Consider the following 19,303-nt stretch of genomic DNA (forward strand, 5'->3'; position numbering starts at 1 on the left):
CTCCCTGACTTATGTAAGGGTTGCGTTCCGAGGAACGCTACATAAGTCAGAATTTCTCCCATGCTTGTGCAGCACTCGCAACTGTGCTTGCTGAATTGATTGAATCAAAAAATAAATGTTCGATGAACATGAAAATAGAATTATTTATTGTATTCATTCAATTTTTTATCTCATGCAGAAGAAAAATTACAAAAGTGTGCAACTTAAAAAATTTAAAAATTATAAAATTAAAAAAAAGAGAGGACACAGGCATAACGTCAGTAAGTTTTACCTCGTGAGCATTGTTGCCAGAATCAAATTCTTCAGCTGATAAGTATACTGCTGTGGAGATTTAGAAGGGGTTGGTTGCGCAACTTTATGCAAAAACATATCAATGGATGACTTGACGGTGGCTTTTTTCTTTTCATCATAGATTTCTTTGTAGCAAGCAAGCATATCATTCACCCCTCTGTTTTAAATTTTAAGAATCATTTAAGTTTGAGAAGATGGATCCCTGTCAGGATCCATCTTCTCAAACCTCACCATTACCGAAGCAATTTCATGAAATGCCATTGCCATCTCTCTGGTGTTGAAGCGTCTCGGCTCCACATTTGGTTCATCTTGAGCTTCGTCAGTTCTTTCACTATCGCTGCCTGCAAGTCAATAAGTTCTTTGTTAGATAATTCCTTCTCTTCTTCTTCTATTAACTCCTCCACGTCTTTGGCATCAACCTCCAACTGAAGTAGCTCTGCAACCTTTACAATCCTATCTGTAACCTCTTCATATGATTCGTCTTTTTCAAATCCTTCGAAGCCTTTTACATGCTGTGGGCATATTTTCTTCCAATGTGCCATTTAAACAACTTTTAATAATTTCCACTCAGGCCTTATTAATGTTTAAGATGGTGTGGTAAATATTGTAAGATTTCCAAAAGTCTCGTAATGTAAAATTTTTCTCATCATCTACTCCAGACAATGCCTGAACAAATGTTGAGCAAATATAGTATGCTTTTAAATTTGAAATAACACCCTGATCCATAGGTTGGACGAGTGAAGTTGTGTTTGGCAGTAGAAATACAACTCTCATGCTTGAATTGAAATCATCTAGATGCTGGGTGGGCAGGAGCAGCAGTGCGTAGCACACGCTTCTTGATTATACCGGAGTTTGAGCCCATGACCACCAAATACGGAGGATGCGGAAAGGTCAGGGAATGACCACTGCATATCCCCAGAGCAATATGGCCTTAGTTGCTAATGCTCCCAAAAACTAAATAACTAACTAACTATCTAGATGCATAGGATGTTCAGGAGCATTCTCTAATAGAAGCAAAATCTTGAAAGGAATGTCGTTGTCTTTACAATATTTTTCAACCTTGGGAATGAAGCAGCCTTTAAACCAATCCTCAAAGAGAGATACTTTTTTTTTTTTTTTTTATGAAAACCCCAAACACGAAAGGTATCAAAACCTATAGTACTTAGTACCGTGCATGGGTTGAAGGAGAAGTATGGGCGGAGGGGGATGCCGGAAACTTTGCTCTAGAGACTAAACATGGGTTTCACCACTTCAAGCCTCCAATAAGCAAAGTGGTGGTACAGTCGGTCCTCGTATAACACGTGTTTGCATTACACGAATTCGATCATACACGATTTATAAATAGGGGAACGTTATCTTATATAACACGAACCGAATTCGCTTATACACGATTCGCCTTTGTGTTTACAAGAAATGGCAGTCGAACGCGGAATCACCCCAACTGAACGCAACACGATAGGAATGAAGGAGATTCTGAAAATGTATTTATGTGTTTTATATCAGTGAAGGGGAAACACATTTCACCATAATAACGTAAAAACCAACCCAATTCCAGCTATCGATATACTGTAATCGCAAATGCAATTAGATCGAGTTTACTACCAGTTTATAACAGATTCCACTAGTAGAAACGCAACTGGAAAATGTTTTTATTGTTTTATGGTAGTAACCCCTAGAAATGTGCTTTAGTAAAATGTGAGGTGTTAATAGTGTATCTCGGGTTTTACAGTGTTGTTTATTCAGTTGCTACACGCGCGCAGCTTTGTTTATGTGTATCAAGCGTGCCTCCTCGTTTTGTAATTGTGCTTTATTCCCTAAAAATTAGTAAAATACTTAAAAGGTGTGAAAAGGAAGCGTCCTGGTGAAGACACTGCAGATTCAGAGAGAGAAAAAAAAGCAATATGGATAAACAGAGGCGGACTGGCTCAAAAATTCTTACCCGGGAAAATTTATAGTGGCCTCATACTACAGTTTATGGCCAAAATCACACCGGCCTCCGGCCCACCGTGGTTTCCCCCGTAAGGCTTATGGCCATTCCGCTTCTGTCGATAGAGAAAAAATATGAAATTGTGAAACGCTTTGAGCGAAATGAAAGACCATGTGATATTGCACGTGCTACAGACCTAAATGAGGCAACGCCGAGAATTACAAAGAATGCAGAGAAAATAAAAACAACTTTCATAGCGGGAACAACTCAGTGTAATTAAAATCCATTAGATTAAGACACAAAGAATTGGAAGAGATGGAACGGTGTCATCTCTTTGGATAGAAAATCAAACAAAAAGCAAGTTTGCTTACGATAGAAGCAAAAGCATTAGCAATATTTTATTACGACTTACGTATTACGTATTATAAAATACGTAAGTATTTTATTACGACTATTTTATTTAATATAATAAATTTTTTACGAATAAAATACGTATTTTATTCGTATAAAATACTTTTTTAGTATTAAAAAATACTAAAAATACTTTATTATAATATAATATTATTTTTATTACATATTTTAATCGTTATAAAATACGTAAGTATTTTATAACGATTAAAATCTTGGGTGGTCGGCACCTAACCCCACTTTTCCCATAGGGCTTGTTGTTTATATTGCACGATTTTGCATTGCACGAGGTTTTCTAGGAACGCAACTATCGTGCTATACGAGGACAGACTGTATTTAACCAGGTGATGAAAGTCATCTACCACCATCCATGCTCTCTGGTTCGATCGGAAATACACAGGTAGGGTGGCTTTATTGATGCCCTTAAATGCACAAGGATTTCCAGAATGGTACACAAGCAGTGGTTTTAATCTGTAATCTCCCACTGCATTAGCCCCAAGCAAGAGCGTGGCACTATCTTTTGACACCTTGAAACCTGGCATTGTATTTTCCTCTTTGCCAAAGTATGTTCGATCCAGCATTTTTTTCCAATACAGAGCAGTCTCATCAATGTTAAAAATCTGTTGTGTTGAATAGCCGCCTTCATCAATAATTTTTTCCAACACATCACAAAATTTCTCTGCAGCTGCAGAATCGGTACTGGCGACTTTAATGTTGTGGAAACCAGCACGATTCTTGAACCTATTAACCTACCCGTTGCTTACCATGAACCTGGGTTAGGGTTCGCCATACTTATCCTTAATATCTTCATAAATACTTCCTGCTTTTGTTTGAATGGTCATTAGACTCAGGGACACTCACTTCTGAATCTGATTTTCCACCCATATTATTAACAGCTGTTCCACTTCGATATAGCACCTGAATGCTGTTTTGTGATCACTGTTTATCTTAAGTGCATTGATCCTTTAACATGTTCTTTATACATGCACTGACTGTCCTTCAAAATAGTATTCACTGTTGAAGCAGCGAGACCTAATTCCCTTGCAATAGATGACAAACTTTGTCCTGCTTTGTACTTAATCATTTTCATTTCTAAATCAATTTTGTTTCATTTCCTAGAACTACCAGCACATGCACTTTCCATTGGCCGCTTTCCTGGCACCATTTCCTGGTAAATAGGAATGAAGAGAAGTTTCTGAAAATTTGTTTTTTATATGATTGAAGATTTCAGTGAAGGGGAACACATTTCACCATAATAGCGTAAAACCCACACAATTGCAGTTATTGATAATTGCAATAAGATCAAGTAAACTCGATCTTATTGCAATTATCGCAAATGCAATAAGATAGAGTTTACTACCCATTTATAATCAGATGCACTAACACAAAAGCCCAATAAACCGGAAAGTGCAAACTGTTTTTGTTGTTTTATGGTCGTGACCTCCAGAAATGTGCTTTAGAAAAATATCACAAAGGCGTTCAAAAAGTGATTCTTATAATGGGAACATATGATAACAATGAAAGTGTAGTACAATTTCCATTATAAATATGACCTTTTAGAAAGCTTAATAATATAGCGAAATTTTCAACTTCCAAGGACTTGGAACAAATTACAACAAAACAAAACAATGTGTTATTGGGTTCACATTACGATATTTTCATGATACCTCCATTTTTTTCATAGGGAATGCAAAATATACGTTTCCATGATTTTTAAGTTTTCACCGGCCAGCAAAAACTTATGTAAAGTTGAATTCTGTAAGTCGAGTATTACATACGTTGGGGAGTTCCTGTATATCAAAAACAGATTGAAAAGGTGATAGGAACATCCATCAGTATGTTAATCATCCATACAAAGCTGCTTAGCCTTTGGTATTTATAAATGGCATTTAGCATTAGCATTAGCATTAGCATTAGCAGAGGCATATGATGCAAGAAAGCAAGCTTATTCAGCATCAGCCAAAAAAAAAAAAAAAAACACCCACTCCCATTTCACCCCTCCGTTCGTTCGAAATACCTGTCCAGTTGAGCTTTAAATTTGTTTAGGCTATCAACTTCAACAACAAGTGATGGAAGTCGGTTCCACCAACCAACCACCCGCTGGCCAAAGGCAAATTTCCGCACATCTATCCGACATCCGTCCTTCCTCAATTTGAATTTATGCCCTCTGAGGTGATTATTCTGAGAAAGATGAAGAATCCCATTGGCATTGAGCATGCTCAAACCATTCAAAGCCTTATACACCTCTATCAGATCACCTCGCCGGTGCCTAGTCTCCAGACTCTGTAATTTGCAAAACTTAAGCCTTTCTTCGTAAGAGCAACCCTTTGTTCCATTTACTAATCTTGTTGCCCTTCTCTGTACCCGTTCCAGCAGCTCTACATCCTTCTTGAAATGAGGCCTCCAGACCTGTATACAGTACTCAAGATGTGGCCTTACCATTGCCTTATACAAGGGAATAATCACCTCCTTATCCCTGCTAGAAAAATTCCTGTATATCATTGACAAGACACCATGCGCTACTCTTGCAGCTCGTCTGCACTGCTCAGAGAACTTCATATCTGCCTGCACAATTACCCCCAGGTCATTTTCATTCTCCACCACTGTCAGTGTAGTACCGCAGAGTTGATACGTTGCTCTGGGGTTACTGTTTCCCATATGCAGCACTTTACATTTGTCGATGTTAACCTCATTTGCCACCTCTCAGCCCATCTGTTCAACCTTTCCAGATCCTGTTGCAGCAGCATAGCGTCAGTATTGTCCTTAACGACCCTGCCAACCTTTGTATCATCTGCAAACTTGGACATTAAACTTGATATCCCATCATCAATATCATTCATAAACACCGAAAACAACAACGGACCCAACACTGAACCTTGAGGAACTCCACTAATAACATTAGTCCACGTTGAGCAGTGTCCATTGATTACCACTCTCTGTCTTCTGCCACTCAACCATCCCCTTATCCATAGCAGCAATTTGCCTCCAATGCCACACTGCTCCAATTTGTGCAGCAGTCTTCCATGTGCAACAGTATCAAAAGCCTTTCTAAGATCCAAATATATAATATCAAAGTTATTCCCTGCATCCAGTTCTTTTGTGACTACATCATAGTATCCAATCAAATTGGTCAGGCAAGACCTGCCCTTAACAAAACCATGCTGCGTCTGAGCTATACTGAATTCTTGTCTAGATGATCCTGCAGTGCTTCTTTAACCAGTGCCTCCATTAATTTACCTGGAACAGAAGTTAAACTAACAGGTCTATAATTACTTGTGTCAGCCTTTGATCCTCCTTTGTGAATTCGGGGTTACATTTGCACATCTCCAGTCTATGGGCACCTCCCCTGAGTCCAAAGAAGCTCTCATAATTATGGCTAGGGGTTTGCATACTTCCTTTGCTGCCTCCTTTAATATAACTGGATAGATCCCATCCACCCCAGGTGCCTTTTTTATGTTTATCCTCAACAATCTCTCCTCCACTTTCCTCTCAGTTATTACAAAATCATCCAGCTCACTGCCAATGTTTACTTTACCTACATCATTCTCCTTCCTGAATAACTCCTCATGCGTGAATGTAGATGCAAAATACTCGTTTAGATTGTTAGCCATCTGAGCAGGATCCTCAACTGTTGAACCATCAATATCCAGTGGACCAATCTGATTCATCCCTTTCCTTTTCGAGTTCAAGTATGTAAAAAACTCTTTTCTGTTTTTCTTTGCATCCTTTGCCAAGGATTTTTCATAGTCTGCCTTTGCCTGCCTAATCTCCTTTGTGACTTGGTTACAGACCAACTTATATCTATCATAGGCTTCCATGTCACCCATTAATTTGTATGTATCCCATGCATTTTTCTTCTCTGCCACATGTCTCATTAGCTCATCTGACAACCATTTAGGCCTAAACCTTGAACAATATTTCTTAGTTGGTATGTAAAGCCTGGTAGCCTCCAAGATTAGTTCCTTGAATGCTTCCCATTTTGAGTTTGCTGTTGGTAACATCATCAGTTGGTCCCACTGTATAGAATTTAAATACTGTCTCAGACCATCATAGTCGCCTTTACGAAAACAAAAACCCTTCCCTTTACCTCTGATGGTAGTTACCTCCTTGAGTAAATCCCACTTCAACACACTGTGATCACTGCCACCTAGTGGTTCATTTATCTGCAGGTTCTTAATGCATGAAGAATCACTACTGATAATCAGATCAAGAGTATTGCTCCCTCTTGTTGCCTCACGAACATGCTGATGTAGAAAACAATCATCCAATAAATCCACAAAAGCCTTGCTAGTGTGCGAGTGACCAACCCACAAATTCCAGTCAATATCTGGGAAATTAAAGTCCCCCATTATAAGACTCTCAGATTTACTGGCCCACTCTATTTCCCTGTACAATATCTTATTATACTCATCAGAGTCATTAGGCCTATAGCACACTCCTACTCTCAATTTTGATTTCCCTATGCTTATGTCGCACCAAACTGACTCGACACTGCCCTGTCCATCGATGTCGACTGGCTTCACTTCCTTGGACTTTGTGTTTCTTAATTAATAGCATAACCCCTCCTCCCCTCCTGTCCTGTCTATCCTTTCTATACACATTGTATTCCCCAAATTCCAGTTCCGCATTACTTATATCTGTGTGACACCACGTCTCTGATATCCCAACAATATCTGCCTTTGATGTTTTGAGCAATACCTCAAATTCATCAAATTTATTTACCAAACTCCTAGCATTGGTGTACACGCAGGTATACATGCACCTGTTTCTATTCTTAGCTACCCTAACACAACCCATGTGTTTACTTGTACCGCAATGACTACCAGCAGTCTCTGAAATATCCTGCATCTTGTTTTTCAGACTTCTGCTCATTTGAATAGAAGCAGTGCAAGAATCACTTCCACCTCTGCCAGTGGCTACTGTTAATCTATTAGTCCTTGTATCCCCCCCAACTAGCAGTTTTCCGACCCACCTAACACTGCCTCGACAGCATCAGCAAAAATTCTTGCACCCTTTCTATTTAAGTGTATCCCATCCCTGTAGAAGCAATCTCTCCTGTTAACAAGTACAGTCCAGGCTGAAAAAAATTCTACCCCTTGAGCCTTGCACAATCCCTCCAGGGCCGAATTGATCGACAAGGCTCTCATCATATACTCCCTCCTATCGTGTCTGGGCAGAATTGCAGACACTTTCAAGTTCAACCCTAATTCACGGCTTTTTTTCAACAGTGACCTGTACTTGCTAAGTAATTCCGCCGGTCTCCTACTCTTAATATCATTAGTGCCAACGTGTACAACTATATCACCTTTTGTGCCCTTAAAAGATGATATCCGCTCTACAACGTCATCAACCTTTGCCCCTGGCAGACATACCCTGGTCCTATTCCACCTATCGTTTTTACAAAGTATGTTCCCCGTTTCCCTGACAATAGAGTCACCAACAACTACTAGTTCCTGTGGGACCAGCGCATTCTGCCTAGGGGGCTGCTTCTGTGTTGCCTGATGACCAAGTGCAAGCTCTGGCGTTGATGTGGGCAGCTGAGAGCTTGATGGGCCCCTCAATTTATTTCCTTCGAGGGCATCCACCCTGTCCTTCAAGCTCTCATAAAGGCCCATAACAACGCTGAGTTGTCGCCTGATTTCCTTGCACTCCTTACATCGTGCACACACAAAGACATCCCCCTTGGCAGTATCATGTCCCGTACCCGACTGCTCCGCAAACATCAAGCAAACAGTGCATTTTAATAGACTGTGATTCAGAGGGCAACTGCCCCCCTCAGTTCTCCCCTGAACCACAGCACTCCCATTAGCTTGAGCCTTTTGCTTTGCTGCTCTGGTCAGAGTCATGATTCCGATTTAATTCAATAAAATTCAAAACAAAAATTAAATCCTTAAGTTATATCCCAAAACAGTTATGTTATATATATATTTTTTTCGGTATCTAGTGTTTTCTACGAGTTCCCTTTATACAACTTCCGTATCACGTGTACCACTATAGTTATGTATTAATTATTTGTTACGATTAAGTCGTTATATATATATATATATATATAGAGTTAAAAGTACAATTTAATTGACAATAAAGTTTATCAAGATTAATAGATTTACTGATTAATTGACAATATTATATTATGCACTATACGACACTAAGCTTATGCTATCGTGTAAAAATGGCGGGAATCACGAACGGTATTTCTACGGACTCGTAAGTATTGATTAGCTTCCAAATCTCGCTATCTCAATTTAGAATAAACTAAGGATCCTGACTAGGTCTATAATCTACTTATAGATGATAATTTGATATAACAGTTGGTTAATAAATCGACTAAATTTGGTTAAAAAAAAATTTGGTTTGTGACACGTGGATTTGATACCGTTACCGATACTAAGTAATATCTACGAAATCTCTGTCTAAGTTAAACTTTAAACTAAGTATCGTAACTAGGAATATAAAGCTACTCTAGAAAATAAGTTAATATGACAATTTAAACTAATAAAGCAGAAAATAAATCAGGAAAAACTTCTCTGTTTGAAGAGCTTTAAGGAGCAATGTCCGCACAGGCTAACCTCTGGGTACAATGACATTCTCGTATTCCCTGGTATTTAAAAACGATACTTAAAGACATTCCTAAACTGTAGAACTTGGAGGTGTCATGGAGTGGCAAATCTTGCTATATATCTTTCATTTTGATAGATTTGAGATCATATATACACTTCCTGTTCAAGAGTACTGTCTTGATTATGAAATTTGGTGGAGGCAGCCTTATGGCCTGGGACTATTTCAGTATCTGAAACCATAAACTAAGCTAATAATAAACAGTGTTTAAGAAGAGGATGTTTACTTATGACATGCCACAAGGTTTCAGATATGGAAATAACATCACATTTTGAAGTGGGGAACAGCTTACTACCTCTGAAAATTAAACTGTACTATGTAATGATTTTACAATCTGACAATGTTGCAACTGAGCAAAATATCTTGTTTGCTGAGCTAAAATTCGTTTTGAAAAGACATTAGTCTATCTTTAATAATAATGAATAATAACAATGTTATTACTAGATAGTATCCAACTTTAAGAATAATAATAGTTATCATTAGGCTTAATAGCCTTTAATTTAAGAATGTAAAAAAAATACCTTACAAAACTCACCAAATGAATTAATTTTATAACCTCATTAAGGGCATCTCTCCACCTCTCGGTTTCTGCACGATGAAGTGTGTCTTGATGTCGTAATAACTTAATGAAGTCTTGATGTGTTAAAGGTGTTTGACTGAAAATATTACAAAAAAAGTAAAAACGATTATACTGTACCAAAGAGCACATCATAGATTTAACTCTTTCTACTTGTACATTTGTGCAAAACTGATACTGCTTGTGTGTGCCACTACTCCTACACTGAAGCTTACGTAATAGGCTTCTTAACAGAATTTCTGTTAACACATGGTCTGTAATGATGATATTGACATTCAGAAAATAAACACAAGTGGAAAAGTTTAAAAACTGAAATTATAATTCATGCTCTTCAACAGCATGAATTATAATTTCAATTATTATAATTCATGCCCTTGTAAATTATAATTAAAATTTACTAGAGTAAATTTTACTCTTGTATTTTACTCTTGTACTCTTATAATTACAATTTTATAATTCATGCTCTTGAAGTTTAACATTGACAAATATAAGGTACTGCATATGGATAACAATCCCAAAATAACATATCAACTATGTGGTACTACGTTCAAGGTAGTAGAGAACAAAAAAGACCTGCAGGTAATTGTGCAATCAGATATGGCCACATCTTGAATACTGTATACAGGTCTGAAGCCTCATTTCAGGAAGGATGTGGATCTGTTGGGACAGGTGCAGAGAAGTGTAATGAGATTAGTTAGGGGAACAAAAGGGTACCCTTATCAAGAAAGACTTCTGTTCTGAAAATTGCAACATCTGGAAATTAAGGAATTAAACCCAAACCTATCCAAGTGAGTGGTAGGTAGTAAAACATCATGCTAAATAAACTCTCATAGAAGACTATGAGAAAATATATTTCTTTTATGTTTAAGCAGGATAAATTTAAAATATTTAATTTACATTATATTATAGTAAACATTCAGTTGTATAGCTCAGCCTTCTTCAGCCCTTACAGATTCATTAAACACTGTGAATTTAAGAACCTTGAAAATAGCCCAAGAAAAGTCATAGCTTATTCTTACAGGATACAAACTAAGTTTGTTTTTATTTACCTTGCTGAATATCTTCTCACACTCAGCATTCCTATTAGAAAATGTTAAAACACCAAGCATTACATGAGATCTGTTATATTTTGTTTCTTTTTGCACTTATCAGTTCTAACCAAGACCCACTATAACTCATTTCTTTCTTCTTTCATAATTTCTGGAAGGTTCTCATAAAGAAATGGATAGAACTGTTACTGAGTGAGAAAAATACTGTAAACTCATCCAGAAAAAATTTCAAATTTGAAAACAATGCACTATAATCAATGAAATTTCGTCTTTACATAGGTGTGTGTGTGTGTGTGTGTATAAGGTAGGAAATGATACATGGTTTGAAACTTAGTGAATTAAAAAAAATGCACTTTTACAACATATGAGTTTGCATAAGTTGTTTGTTTGGTTTTTTAGGAGCATTAGCAACTAAGGCCATATTGCTCGGGGAATATGCAGTGGTCATTTCCTGACCTTTCTGCATCCTTCATATTTGGTGGTGACGGGCTCGAACCCTGGTCTAATCAAGAAGATTGTGCTACGCACTGCTGCTCCTTCCCACCTGGCTATGGAGGCGCACATAAGTTGTGTATTGAAAAAATAATCACCTCAACACCTAGTTAATACAAGATATCAGTAGTAGTGGCACATCTATTCTACAATGCCACTATCGGCAGTTGTAGAATAGATGTGTGGAAATTTGCCTTTAGCCAGCGAGTAGTTGATTGGTGGAACAGGCTTCCATCTCTTGTTGTGGAAGCTAATAACCTAAATACATTTAAGGCTGAGCTGGACAGGCATTTGGATCGAATGGAGGGGTGAAATGGGAAGGCTTTTTTTTTTGGCTGATGCTGCATAAGCTTGCTTTCTTGCATTGTATGCCTCTACTAATGCTAATGCTGCAAGAAAGCAAACTTATGCAGCATCAACGAAAAAAAAAAAACAACAACACTTCCCAGATCACCTGTCGATCTCCTCTAATAGTTTGTCTAGTTCTTCCTTGAAATTATTTAAACTACCCACTTCAACAACACCAGATAGAAGTTTCTTCCAATAACACCCACTCTCTTTCTGAAGGCAAATGTTGCATATCAGACCTTCAACCATCCTTCCTCAATTTGAATTTATGCCCCCTCATGTGTGTGTGTGTGTAGTCTAAGCAAGAGAAAGGATTCTTGCTCAGACTACACACACTGAGCTTACTCAATCCATTCAAGGTCTTAAATATCTCAATCAGATTCAGATCTTCTCACAGGTGACTAGTCTTCAGATGTGGCAATTGAAGCCTTCCTTGGTAATAAGAGCATCCTTTTGCTCTTCACTGCACCTGTTCCAAAACATTCATGCTTCGTAAAATGAGGCCTCCGGACTGGTATGCTGTACTCAAGATGTGGCCTAACAATGGGATAATCAGCTGCCTATCCCTGTTGTATATCATTGTACAGCAGGGATGGGCAAAATTCCTGTATATCATTGACAAAACCTCAAACTGTCCCACCATCCTGTTTGCACTGCTCAGAGAACAGGTGCAGAGAAGGGCAACCAAACTGGTGAAGGAAACAAAAGGTTGTGACCTAGAAAGGCTTCAGTTCTGCAAAGTGCAGCATCTTGAGACTAGGCACTTGTGTGGAAATCTGATTGAGGTGTTTAAAGCCTTGAATGTATCAAGCTCAATGTTAATGGTATTCTTCCACTTGCTGAGACTACACACACTTGAGAGGGCATAAATTCAAGTTTAGGAAGGGCGATTGCAGGATAGATGTGTGAAAGTTTTCAATCAGCCAAAAAAAAAAAAAAAAAAATCTTACCCATTTCACTCATCCATTTGCTCCAAACGTCTGTCCAGTTTTTCCTTGAATTTATTTAAGATATCAACTTCTAAAAGGGCAGATGAAGTTTGTTCCAACAATCACCAACCCACTGGCTAAAGGCAAATTTCCATACATCTGTTCTACAACTGTCTTTCCTCAATTTGAATTTATATCCCCTAAGGTGTGTAACCTAAGCAAGAGGAAGAATTCCATCAGCAATGAGCTTGCAGAAACCATTTAAGGCCTTATGCACCTCAATTAGATCACCTTGCAGGTGCCTTGTCTCCAGATGCTACAATTTACAGAACAAAAAACTTTCATTCTAAGAGCAGCCTCTGTTCCCCTCACACCAATCACATTGCCATTCTCTGCACTCATTCCAGCAGCTCTACATCCTTCCTAAACTGAGGCCACCAGATCTGTACACAGTACTCGAGGAGTGGCTTGACCATTGTCTTAAATAAAGGGATAATCACCCCTTATCCCTGCAAGCAAAATTCCTGTATATCATTGATAAGACCCCATGAGCTGCTCTAGCAGCTTGTCTACAATGCTCAGAAAACTTCATATGTGACTGCATAATTACCCCCTTTTCATTCTCCATTACCCTGAGTGTAGTACCGCACAGTTAGTATGTTACTCTGGAGTTAGTATGTTACTCTGGGATAAATTCAAAATATGAAGTATTTTGAATTTATCAATGTTAAACTTCAATTGTAAGTCTCGGCAATCTGTCCAACTTTTCTAGAACCTGCTGCTGTAGTGCACTATCATTAACAACCCTGCCAACCTCACTATCATCAGCAAAGTTGGACATTAAGCCTGATATACCTTCATCAATATAATTGAAAAAAATATAGAAAACAAAAATGGGCCTAGCACCGAATCCTGGGAGACTCCAATAATAACGTTAGTCCACAAAGAGCAATGTCCATTTATTACCACTCTCTGTCTTCTCCCACTTAACCATCACATTATCCATAGCAGCAACTTGTCCTTAATGCCATACTGCTCCAATTTGTATAGCAGTCTTCCATTTGCAACAGTCTCTTAAAATTCAAGTATATGATATCAAATTGCTTTTTTGCATCCAGTTCCTTTGTAACCACATCATAGTATCCAATCAAACTGGTCAGACAACACTTCCCCTTAACAGATTCATGCTGTGTCTGAACTATAACTGCAGTATTGTCTAGATTATCCTGCAATTCTCCTTTAACTAGTTACAAAGGGTTGCGCTTAAAGAAAGGTTTAAATTTTGAAATTACAGTGTCTTGAGACTAGGCACCTGCGAGGTGATCTAACTGAGGTGTATAAAGCCTTGAATGGTTTGAGCATGCTCAATTCTGATGGGATTCTTCCTCTTGCTCAGAATAATCGCCTGAGAGAGCATAAATTCAAATTGAAGAAAGACAGTTATAGGATAGATATGCGGAAGTTTGCCTTTAGCCAACAGGTGGTTGATTGTTGGAACAAGCTTCCATCTGTCATTGTAGAAGTGGATAACTTAAACAGATTCAAGGCAGAAGTAGACAAACATTTCGAGCAGGTGGATGAGTGAAATGAAAATGGTGTGTGTATGTGTGTGTGTGTTTTGGCTTACAATTAAATTAAATTGACTCCATTATTCTTCCCAGAACAGAAGTTAAACTAATTAGGGATTTTAATTTCCCAGATATTGACTAGAATTTGTGGGTTACTCACACACTAGAAAGGCTTTTGTGGATTTATTGGATGATTGTATTCTACATCAGAATGTTCAGGAGGCAATTAGAGGGAGTAATACTCTTAATCTGATTATCAGTAGTGATTCTTCATGCATTAACAAGGGGGTAAAGAAAATATTATTATTCATGTGGGGACAAATGATATTAAACGTACACGATCTGACGATTTGTTGGAAAAATACAGGACCATGCTGAGGAAATGTCGCGAGCTAGGCCATAATGTCTATGTGTCTGCAATTCTGCCCAGACACGATAGGAGGGATTATATGTTAAGAGCCTTGTGGATTAACTCAAGACTTGAAGGAATCTGCAAGGCTTTAGGGGGTAAATTTCTGTCAGCATGGCCCACACTTGTAGGTAGAAGGAATTTGTTTTGTAGAGATGGGATACACTTAAACAAAGGTGGTGCAAAAGTTTTTGCCAGTATTATTGAGGATACCTTAAAGGTTCAGGGAAACTGCTAGTTAGGGGGGATGTGGGTAATACTGACACGCGTTTATCTGATAATATTGGTCAATGTAACTCTTGCACATACCTTAAGAGTTCTTATCTGTTACCCCAACTGGACGTATTATCTAGATGTTCTGGGGGCAAAGACGTTTCACGTGAGCGGGTAGCTAATATCAGGGAAGAGAGCCTAAAAACTTCAAGGGTTGTGTTAGGGTTGTTAAATATACAAGAACAGTAAATCTTAATTGTTTATACAGTAACGTTAGAAGTGTTGTCAATAAAATGAGCGAATTCGAACTGCTGGTTAAAACAAGTAACGCGGACATAATAGGGCTTACAGAGATGTGGTGCCACCCGGAAATTGGGGATGATGAGTTTCAGTATGGCTTGTATAATGTATTTAGAAAGGATAGGGTAGATAGAAGGGGTGGTGGGGCAATGCTTCTTATCAGAAGCAGCCTGAGTGCGATGATAGCTTTCCCAGATTCAGACATTTCACATGCTAGTATAGAGTCTGTATGGTGTGAGATAGTTGGAAACAAAGGTATAATGCGAGTAGGAGTAATCTACAGACCAGGTGATTGTGAAGATTATGACAAAAGCCTCTACATGCAAATGGAATGGGCAGGTAAGCGTCAATGCCTTATTATGGGTGATTTCAATTTGCCTCTAATTGATGGGAAGGAAACTCGACATGGGGAACAAAATTTTTAAATCAACTAGATGACTGTTATTTGTATCAACATGTCAGGGAAAGTACTAGAGAAAAGAATATCCTAGACCTCATCATCACACATGAATCAGATGACATAACAGGGCTCACAGTAGAGGAACCAGTAGCAGGAAGTGATCACGGAGTTCTACGGTGGATGATGACGAGAGAGGTAGCAGAAGTAAAAGGCAAGGGAATCGGTTTTAATTTCAGAAAAGGAAATTACGATGCCTTAAGGTACTACATGGCCTCTATTAACTGGGTAGATATCGCGCAGAGAATGAATACAATTGAACTGTGGTACGCTTTTAAAACATTAATCACAGATGCCTTGAATGAGTATATACCATTAAAAAAATACTCCACGAGAAGGATTCCAAGTTGGATGAATAGTGAAGTTGCCACATTAATTGAGCAGAAAAATTAGCATGGAAAGGTTACAGAGCAATAAAAAGTACTGAAGCCTATAACAGCTACAAGGTGATGTGTAATAGAGCCACAGAAAAGGTTCGACAGGCAAAGGAAGTTTATGAGAAATCACTAGCAAACAGAGCAAAGAGGGGAGATAAAGAATTCTTCACATATATAAATGCCAAGAAGAGCAGGACAAACCAGATCGGACCTTTACATAAGGGAAAGGGGATAGTAATAAATACACCAGCTGCCGTTGCAGATGAACTCAACAGTTATTTTGCATTGATATTTACAAATTAAAAGCCTTTTGTGGCAATGGGAAATTGTGGGAGCGAAGTTAAAAAATATGTAATTAATGATATTGAAATTTCGCAAGATTATTTAATGAAAAAACTTTCCAGCCTACAGACCAGTAAGGCTCTTGGAGTTGATGGAATATACTCTATAATCTTAAGAGAGGCGGCAAGCAAGTGCATTGAACCATTGAGGCTAATTATGCGAGCATCACTAGACTCTGGGGAGATTCCCTTGGATTGGAAAAGTGCAAATGTATCTCCCATACATAAGGGTGGCTCTAAAAGTGAAGTTGGAAATTATCGACCTGTCAGTCTGACTTCAGTAGTAGGGAAAATCATGGAGGCAATGATCAAGGGTGGAATTCAGGATCATTTGGATCGAATTGAAATTCACTCAGCATGGTTTTGTAAAGGGAAAATCATGTTTAACAAATCTGGTTCGCTATTTCGAAAGGGTCACTCACGAGCTGGATTTAGGGAATAATTTCAACATTGTTTATTTAGATTTCAGCAAAGATTTTGACTCAGTCCCACATGAGCGGTTGCTTTATAAGCTGGAACAGGTTGGAATCACTGGGAAAATCCTTAGAGGGATAGAAGGATGGCTTCAGGGCAGGAGGCAGAGGGTTGTGATAAATGGCTATTCCTCAGATTGGGTTGATGTAAGAAGTGGGGTTCCCCAAGGATCAGTATTAGGACCACTGTTGTTTTTAATTTTCATAAACGACATTGATGAAGGGATAGAGGGCGTGATGTCTAAATTTGCAGATGATGTTAAAATTGGTAGAGTAGTTAATGATCACTGTCAAGCTGAGCTTCTTCAGAGAGACCTAGATAGACTTCAGGAATGGTCAGAAAAATGGCAGCTGTGCTTTAATCCAACAAAGTGTAAGGTATTACACCTGGGAAACAGTAATCCCAAAAAAACTTATTCACTTGGTGGAGTTCAACTAAACCCAGTACTGGAGGAAAGGGACTTGGGTGTTACAATACGGTCAGACATGAAATTCTCTGAGCATTGTAAACAGGTTGCAAGGAAGGCCATGGTGTCCTATCAATGATCTATTGAACTTTTGCAAGTAGAGATAGGGACGTGATAATGCCATTATATAAGGCTTATGTTAGACCACACTTGGAATACTGTGTTCAAGTATGGAGACTGCACCTAAAGAAAGACATCGAGCTTCTTGAAAGGGTGCAAAGAAGGGTAACTCGCCTGGTGAGATCGGCAAAAGGGCGTCCTTATGAAGAAAGACTTCGAATATGTGGGTTGCAGAGTTTGGAAACTAGACACCTTAGAGGAGATTTGATTGAGGTGTTTAAGGCTCTGAGAGGCATCAGTAAAATGAATGAGGACAAAATTTTCAAGATTATAAATGATGCTAGAACTAGGGGACATAAATTCAAGTTACGGGGAGAAATGTTTAGATTGGACTGCAGGAAGTTTTATTTTAGCCAGCGAGTTAAAAATTACTGGAATAAGTTGCCTATGGGTGGTAGAGGCCGACAGTTCGGGGAAATTCAAAGGTCATCTGGATAGTACTTTCGGGTAAGGGAAGCGCATAGGATGATAGGTTTAATTTCCTTTTTATTTATTTTTTTATTTATTAATTATTATTATTTATTTATTTTTATTTTTTTTGTTTTTATCATTGTTTTGTTCGGTTTTTTTTTGGCTGGTGCAGCATAAGCCATAGGCTTTCTTGCACCATGTGGCCGTTACTAATACTAATACTAATCTGCAGATAAAGGAACCACTAAGTGGCAGTGATCACAGTGTGCTGAAGTGGGATTTACTCAAAGAGGTAACTACCATTAGGGGTAAAGAGAAGGGTTTTTGCTTTCATAAAGGTAACAATGGTGGTCTGAGACAGTATTTAAATTCTATACAGTGGGACCAACTGATGAGGTTACCAACAGCAAATTCAAAATGGGAAGCATTCAAAGGATTTATCTTGGAAGCTATTAGGCTTTACATCCCAACTAAGAAATATTGTTCAAGGTTTGGCCTAAATGGATGTCAGATGAACTAATGAGACATATAGCAGAGAAGAAAAATGCATGAGATACATATAAATTAATGGGTGGTATGGAAGCCTATGATAGATATACGCTGGTCTGTAACCAAGTCACAAAGGAGATTAGGCAAGCAAAGGCATATTATGAGAAACCTTTGGCAAAGGGTGCAAAGAAAAACAACAAAGAGTTCTTTACCTATGTCAACTCCAGAAGGAAATTGATGAATCAGATTGGTCCATTGGATATTGATGGTTCAATATCCAGTGGTTCTGCTCAGGTGACTAACAAACTAAATGACTACATTCACACATGAGTTATTCAGAGAGGGGAATGCCAAAAGTGAGATAAACTCTGGCAGTGAGCTAGATGATTTTGTAATAACTGAGAGGAAAGTGGAGGAGAAATTGTTGAAGATAAACATAAAAAAGGCACCTGGGGTGGATGGAATCTATCCAGTTATATTAAAGGAGGCAGCAAAGGAAGTAAGCAAACCCTTAGCCATAATTATGAGAGCTTCCTTGGACTCAGGGGAGGTACCCATGGACTGGAGATGTGCAAATGTGACCTCAATTCACAAAGGATCATAGAGCAACAAGTAATTATAGACCTGTTAGTTTAACTTCTGTTCCAGGAAAATTAATGGAGGCACTGCAGGATCATCTAGACAAGACTTCAGTTATAGCTCGGACAAAGCATGGTTTTGTTAAGGGAAAGTCTTGCCTGGCCAATTTGATTGGATACTATGATGTGGTCACAAAGGAACTGGATGCAGGGAATGGCTTTGATATCATATATTTGGATCTTAGATAGGCTTTTGATACTGTTGCACATGGAAGACTGCTACACAAATTGGAGCAGTGTGGCATTGAAGGCAAATTGCTGCTATGGATAAAGGGATGGTTGAGTGGGAGAAGACAGAGAGTGGTAATCAATGGACACTGCTCATCATGAACTAATGTTATTAGTGGAGTTCCTCAGGGTTTAGTGTTGGGTCCATTGTTGTTTTCTGTATTTATAAATGATAT

The 19,303-nt window shown here is 38.4% G+C and overlaps 1 protein-coding gene across 1 annotated transcript in view; it reads right to left on the reverse strand.

Moving 5' to 3' along the window:
* The window catches only part of LOC150080194 (protein Aster-B-like), a gene marked incomplete in the record, with an annotated part of 482,184 nt that overhangs the window by 30,367 nt on the left and 432,514 nt on the right, over positions 1–19,303 (reverse strand). The window contains 1 exon segment of the mRNA XM_090380640.1: positions 9,777–9,897. Coding sequence (XP_090236766.1) covers positions 9,777–9,897 — 121 coding nt within the window.

The sequence above is a fragment of the Mastigoproctus giganteus genome, chromosome 9, assembly GCF_048544385.1.
Source record: "Mastigoproctus giganteus isolate SK-2022 chromosome 9, ASM4854438v1, whole genome shotgun sequence".
NCBI lineage: Eukaryota > Metazoa > Arthropoda > Arachnida > Uropygi > Thelyphonidae > Mastigoproctus > Mastigoproctus giganteus.